The following is a 6,751-nucleotide window of genomic DNA, read 5'->3' as shown; positions in this document are numbered from 1 at the left end:
CAGCCTGGGCCTGGGGCTTGTTGTAACAGTAAATGGGATGTGTTGTAACTTGTGTAAGTTAAACTGTGTCTGTGTGAGTGTACATCGATCTTACCCTGCGATGCGTGATGTGGGCAGTAGTGGGATATACCACTACTAGGAATGGGAGGGGGGGACTAAATCTTTTAAGATTTAAATAGCACATTATTGCGCGATTATAATGAGCACCGCTTACATTGTGCTTTCAATAAATACTACTGCATTGTTCAAAAATTATTAATTGTGTCTCAAATTATTCTAGGGGGGGCAGCTTTACTGAAGGGGGAGTCATGTCCCCCCTGTCCCCCCCAGGATTTCCGCCCCTGATCATAGAAGGCTGAAAATCACAGTACATGTCTGTTCTGATCATACAAGTCAGCAGTGTAAAGCTCAAGCATGTCGGGGCCTCCTTTCATATTTAATAGAGGGGGGGACCGAATCTAAAAGTACAGCTGTCAAGATGCCCCCTGCCACAGGCCTTTGCCACCTTGGTCTCGAAAAAACCCAGGGAAAACCCTGTACTAAACATGTTTTCCCAACAAATACAACATGCTAACATTATTAGCACAAGCCTGTGGTGTTTTACATTGTATAAATTAGCCTAGTGACAAGCGGAGATTTCCTCTGATCACATGAAGCCAGGATAAATCACACACAAGACTTAAAATACAATTTTGTGGATACTTTTATTGTCTTCACAATTTGTTGTTTCTTATCTGTGAAATAAAAGTAAATAAAGCTTTGTTTACTCTGAGGGAAATGGTTTTCAGCTTACAAAAATAGACAGATCTGCATCGCTGCGACGTGTAATTACATTTCTGGGGAGGTGCACATCAGGCTATGGTGTTGGCGTTGATTCGATGCAGAAATATAAATCCTGCTTAAGGCACAATGAAATAACAGCTGTGACTTTTACACCCAATTTTTTACCAGTTACTTGCTCCAGGTTCGGGAGGCATTGATTTAAAGTTGATGAGTTGATAGCTTACCTTATATGACTATGATATCAATAAAAATGTGACCTGCTGATGGTTTTATCAGAGAAGCCTCATAGTATACTCATGCTTGCGCAGTGATGATAGGGAGTGGTACATCTTTTTCTCATGAACAGTGGTTGGTATAGACACAAAATGGAATCAACTGTCTTTTGGATCAGACAGTTGATTCCATTTTCTGTCTATACCACACAGCTGTTATTAAGCTTAGATTTAAGGAACATTACACAAATATTTAATACCAAATTCTCAGCTGTCAAGGTTTGAAAAAACTTGATCAAAGTATGTATTTTTATGTTTTTTTCTTACATTTTTGTTTTAAGTGAGGTAAATATAAGATGCAGGAAATTCATAGTACTTTTGCTGCATTTCTTTGGTTTAGCATTTATATGTTTATCCAGACCACTTAAAATGGTCCCCAAATCTTATCAAATGTTTGACCAGAACCAGTTTGATAATTTATCTATCATAGCAAATATGTGATGTGGTTAGGAGCTAATTTTGCCTTACATTACATGGGTGAATGGTACAGCACCTTTCTAGTCTTGTGAACACCCAAAGCGCTGTTACACTACATGTCACTTTCACACCTTACACTGTTGGCTGAGGTTACCATACAAGGTGCGTCTCAGTAAAGATTCACACACAGTTTAAGAGTTCAGTATCTTGCCCAAGGATACTTCCACATACATACACACACAGTGGGCGCTCTATTAGCTCTACCTCCCGGCTTGTCCTCAGGTAGGAACATACATTTATAAGATGGACACACCAGGGAACCCAGTAGAGTCGAACATATTTGGTTCTGCTTTGTTTATTTCAGGTGAAGAGTCTGCAGAAGAAGAAGGTTCAGAAATAGATACAATACAACTGCAGCTGAAGGTTAAATGCAGGAGGAATCCCAGAGCCAGTAAAGACTCCTCTGACCCACAAGAGCTGTATTTGAACCACATGGGTAGGTTTCAGGAGACACTAAGTGATCAAAGATTTGCTGGTAGTGTTTGCAGATGCAGACTTGGATACAATAGCTGTGACAGAAAAATGAGTGATTGCTGAAAATAAGCCCTTTGGGGAGGGAAATGCTCCACGGCACTGATACCTAATTAAGAAAGAATATCCCTGTGTAAAAATCCCCTGTTCCATGCTGTCTCGTCTCAGTTTATTCCAGGGACATAAAGTGGGTCCCGATTGGGAACCAGGCAGACGTGTTTGCAGACTCCATCATTGGACCAGTACATGATGACATCCTGATTGCTCAGCTCCGACCAGGACAGGAGCTGGACATCATCATGCACTGTGTCAAAGGAATCGGTAAGAGCTTCTTGGTGTCTAGATGAGAGACTAGCCAGCTCACTGCAGATATGGGATAAAACAAGGGCCCTTTTATTATGCCTCCGTGCAGGTAATAGCCACAACCAGAGGCATTATGCTTTCATGTTTTATGTACATCTGTTCCTACGTCTGTCCATCCATCCCATGCATGTGAACGCAATATCTCAAGAACACCTCAAGGGAATTCATTCAAATTTGGCACCAATGTCCAATTTGACTCAACGATGAGCTGAGAAGTTTTTGGTGGTTGTAGGTCAATGGTCAAGGTCACTGTGACCTTGTCTGTCTCATTCTTGTGAACACGGTACACAAACCGACACAAACACTTAAAGGAATCATGGTGTTCATGTATTTCTTTTAATGACAGCAGTCAGTATAACAACTGAACAAGTATTTGAACTGTACATTGGACTCAACATCATAACATTTCTTCTTCACCACCCTGGTAGTGTTAAAAAAAGTGCAGATATGTTTGTCTGCTTTTCAGATGGTTGACGCAACATATTTTCTGACGCACGCTCTCTGTCAGCTGGTGGGAGTGTGCTCACCTGTGTGTGTGTGTGTGTGTGTTTGTGTGTGTGTGTATGTGTGCGCACACGGAGAGTAGAGGAGAATTGTAGGCATGTAGAGACAGAAATGACATGCCGTTGTGTAAATAAGATGAATAACAAAAGGCTATTTAGTTTGTTTAATAAAAGGACAAGGGATAGACCTGTTCTATAGGAAAGGTAATCTTAAATAACTTCTGTTGTGATCTGGCGCTATATAGAAAATAAAATTAAATAAAATTGACTTGACCTTCAAGGGGGGGTTGCGGGGTGCCGTTGGGGGGGCTGATATAATGGTAGGGGAAACACTGAATGAACTGATTGGATTTTGGTTTTCAAGTATGACCTCACACAATATGTCTTTGGCCATATCTCAAGAATTCATGTGCTAATTATGACAAAACTTCACACAAATGTCAAAAATTATGACAATGAAGTGATGACATTTTATATCCAAAAGGTCAACTTCACTTTGACGTCATAATATTTTGCAGAAAACATTTTCTGGCCATTAGCCAACATCATATCTCAGTAACAAAAGGGAAGACATTTGGTCAGATACTGAATTGGTGAGACTAATCTTGGGTGTCCTCCTTGAAACTGTGCTGATTGTATAGATCTGCCATGCTGTTGGGGGGAAGATGTGTGTGACGCATCCATGTTTTCACAGACATGGATGTAAATTGTAAGAGAAACTTGACTGCACTGTGTGCGTAGGCATACAACCGCGGGGTGGTAATTCTAGTTTACATTATAAATTAGTATGAAGTTTATATTACTAGCCTACATGTGTTTCCAAATCTGAAAAGTACTTGCATGAAAGTTCATTCTTGACTGGAGGTCTCAGAGTGACAAACTAATCTTAACACATGGTTTCTTCTAGAGCCTTCAACAAAAACATGTACAAAAATATAGATTACTTTGGTGGAATTTGTCAGTGACGAAGTGTTTTGACATTTTTGTTTCTAATGTTTAAGTATCTGAAAGTTATACAGCACACCTTACACATTCATAATCCTCATATATTATGTACTAATGTGCACTTGGATCATTTTATCTGTCTGCTACTGTATGCTCCCTGGTACTGAAGTGTTTTCTTTGTTCAGGTAAGGACCATGCTAAGTTCTCTCCAGTGGCCACAGCCAGTTACCGCCTTCTCCCAGATATCACCCTGCTGGAGCCGGTGGAGGGAGAGAAGGCAGAGCGCCTAAAATGCTGCTTTTCACGAGGAGTTATAGACATAGAAGATGTTAATGGTAAGAAAGAGCTAACCTCACTCATAAGAAACCAAATAAAAACTAACTCTTCACAGGGCATAATGAAACAACTAAATACATGAACCATAAGCCTGAGGGCAGTACTCTGCAAGCATGCAGCACATTTCCACTTCACCAGCTAGGAGATTTATCTAAGCAGAGGCTTAATATAACAGATGTCCAGTATATTAAAGGGGTACACCACCTAAATTCAGACATGTCATTTTCATGGCACAGGAAAGATCAATCAGTATGTGTGAATATGAGCTATTCTCTCAAAGCCATAAAACAAAAAACTAAGTCTCAAACTTATGATATGATAAGGTATAAAGTGTGGAGCTGCTCCATAGACAATGAATGGGAATCTCATTTTCTGGACCCACAGGTGTTGTCTTTTTTATACCCAGATGAGTTTTGTTCTATAGTAGTTTTCTCAGTTGTCAAACAGAAAATGTCCCCATATGCTCAGAACATTCCCCAGGCTGCTCTCAGTGTCATCTACAACATCTTCCACCATTCGTATGTTCTGCGCCTGTGTGAGAGGAAATAAGTCTCCACACCAGCAGATGGTGGTTGTCTCTAATCGTCATTCAAAAAGGAACCAGAATGCCTGTCTTCTAAGACTAGTTAGCCAGCTAGCACGTTAACAACACAATCCAATGTTGAAAGAACAGAGCAAATTTATTGTGCGCCAATAACACAAACCATCAGTAAAATGTTTTTGCCAAAGAGCTCAATGGATAAAGAAAAATAATCTTACCTTATGTAACATGTTTGTTTTGGTCTCACTAACCTCATGACTTAAGCTCTTTGTTGACTTTCCTCACTTCCGTTTCTCTTCTCATTCGCTGAGCTCAATCAGATTAATTTCATTCACTGATGGGCTCCATCGTCACAGACACTTTTTCAGCATGCTCAGTCAGCCAAAAAAAGCCAATGGAAAAATTGGTTTGCTTTCCTGGAAGAGGGATCCCTCCTCAGTTGCTCTTCCTGAGGTTTCTACCGTTTTTTTTCCCCGTTAAAGGGGTTTTTTTGGGGAGTTTTTCCTTATCCGCTGCGAGGGTCATAAGGACAGAGGGATGTCGTATGCTGTAAAGCCCTGTGAGGCAAATTGTGATTTGTGATATTGGGCTTTATAAATAAAATTGATTGATTGATTGATTGATCAATACTTGCTTTGATCAATACTTGGCATTTGTGTATTGATACAATATTGCGATACTATGCTGTATCGAGTTTCCCCCCTGCCCCTACATTCTCATCAGTTTGATTGTTTAAATGACAGTGATTTCTCCTGTCTCTTTCATATAGACTAACATGGCCCCAAGCCAGAATGGAAAGATGTTAGGATTTCTGAGGAGTTAACTTGTTTATCAGTCTGTAGCAGGCCTGGAATTTCGTCATTTTAGGGGCAAGGCCACTTGGCCTTTCGTGTTGTCAATTTTTTGAGGGCACAAAGGCAAAAAGCCAGGGCAGCAAGGCCATAAAATAAAACAATGATTTTAAGTCCACGTCCATAATGAATTTAATTTAAGGACTAAGGATGTATAACTATCTGTGAAATGAATAAATAAAACAAGCTCAAGTAATAATAATGAGTATAATAAGTAATAATGTGATCTATTTAATAGTACTAATAAACCCAGTGTGTTTTAAATATAGAACAACCAGGTTCATGTATTTATAAGCAAACAATCTTAAATATTAGGCCTAAATATTTTTTGAGTGTACATGATAAACTGATTCACTGAACAAGACTGGCTTACAATTATTTGTGTTGTTAGATAGCTAACAAACAATATAACATATATATATATATATATATATATACAGGCATGGCCCTCCTCTACATAATGCAGAAACAGACTAAAAAAAGAGCTATCAATGCACAGAAGCATAATAAGTGACATTAACAGTATCTAATAACACACACCATCTCTCTACCAGCATGTCCCTCTCTCCTCCACACACACACATGGACACACCTCACCTCCTGATGCTTTCCTTACAGGTCAGTTACACAGGATAGAGTTTTATACAGTCCATGGCAGCAACAGTCATGTTTACAACAACCAAGTCACTATTTAAAACCCAATAATATCTGACTGGAATATAAATATTCCTCCTTCATCACAATACTGAGTGAAGAAAGTCACATTATCTCAGCATGAAGACAAACATCAGTATCAGTCATTCATCCTGCTCTCTGTCCCTCCTCTACTGAGGAGACTCACTGTCTGCAGGTCGGCTGCCTCAGGTACATGTTCAGATAAAGTATTAGCCTACATACAGACAGCTTCCACTCTCACTGCCCCTGGTCCTGACCCCACTGTGCCTCCTTTACCTGCTGTCTTTGACCAGTTTGAGCCAGTATCTCTCTCCTCACTATCAGACATAGTTAAGCATCTGCAGCCGACTAACTGTCCCTCTGACAGCATTCCCTCTCGCCTCTTCAAAGATGTTTTTGGTACTGTGGGGTCCACTGTTCTTGCTGTCATAAATACCTGCCTTAGCTCAGGGTGTGTTCCAGCTGCTCTCAAACATGCTGTAGTGCAGCCCCTTATAAAAAAGAAAAACCTGGACCCCTCTCTCCTGTCAAACT

The 6,751-nt window shown here is 40.1% G+C and overlaps 1 protein-coding gene across 5 annotated transcripts in view; it reads left to right on the top strand.

Annotated features, from left to right (window-relative positions):
• Positions 1 to 6,751, top strand: part of polr1c (RNA polymerase I and III subunit C) — a 70,594-nt gene that overhangs the window by 58,319 nt on the left and 5,524 nt on the right. For 4 of the 5 annotated variants that reach the window (XM_050070713.1, XM_050070714.1, XM_050070717.1 and 1 more), the window contains 3 exons: positions 1,837 to 1,968; positions 2,172 to 2,324; positions 4,000 to 4,149. In XM_050070713.1, the coding sequence (XP_049926670.1) occupies positions 1,837 to 1,968; positions 2,172 to 2,324; positions 4,000 to 4,149 (435 nt within the window). The remainder of the gene's footprint in view (positions 1 to 1,836; positions 1,969 to 2,171; positions 2,325 to 3,999; positions 4,150 to 6,751) is intronic. The other variant, XM_050070715.1, reaches the window with a different exon arrangement.

Source organism: Epinephelus moara, chromosome 19 (genome assembly GCF_006386435.1).
Source record: "Epinephelus moara isolate mb chromosome 19, YSFRI_EMoa_1.0, whole genome shotgun sequence".
NCBI lineage: Eukaryota > Metazoa > Chordata > Actinopteri > Perciformes > Serranidae > Epinephelus > Epinephelus moara.
Note: the sequence above shows the minus strand (reverse complement) of the source record. Positions and strands in the feature narration are given on the sequence as shown.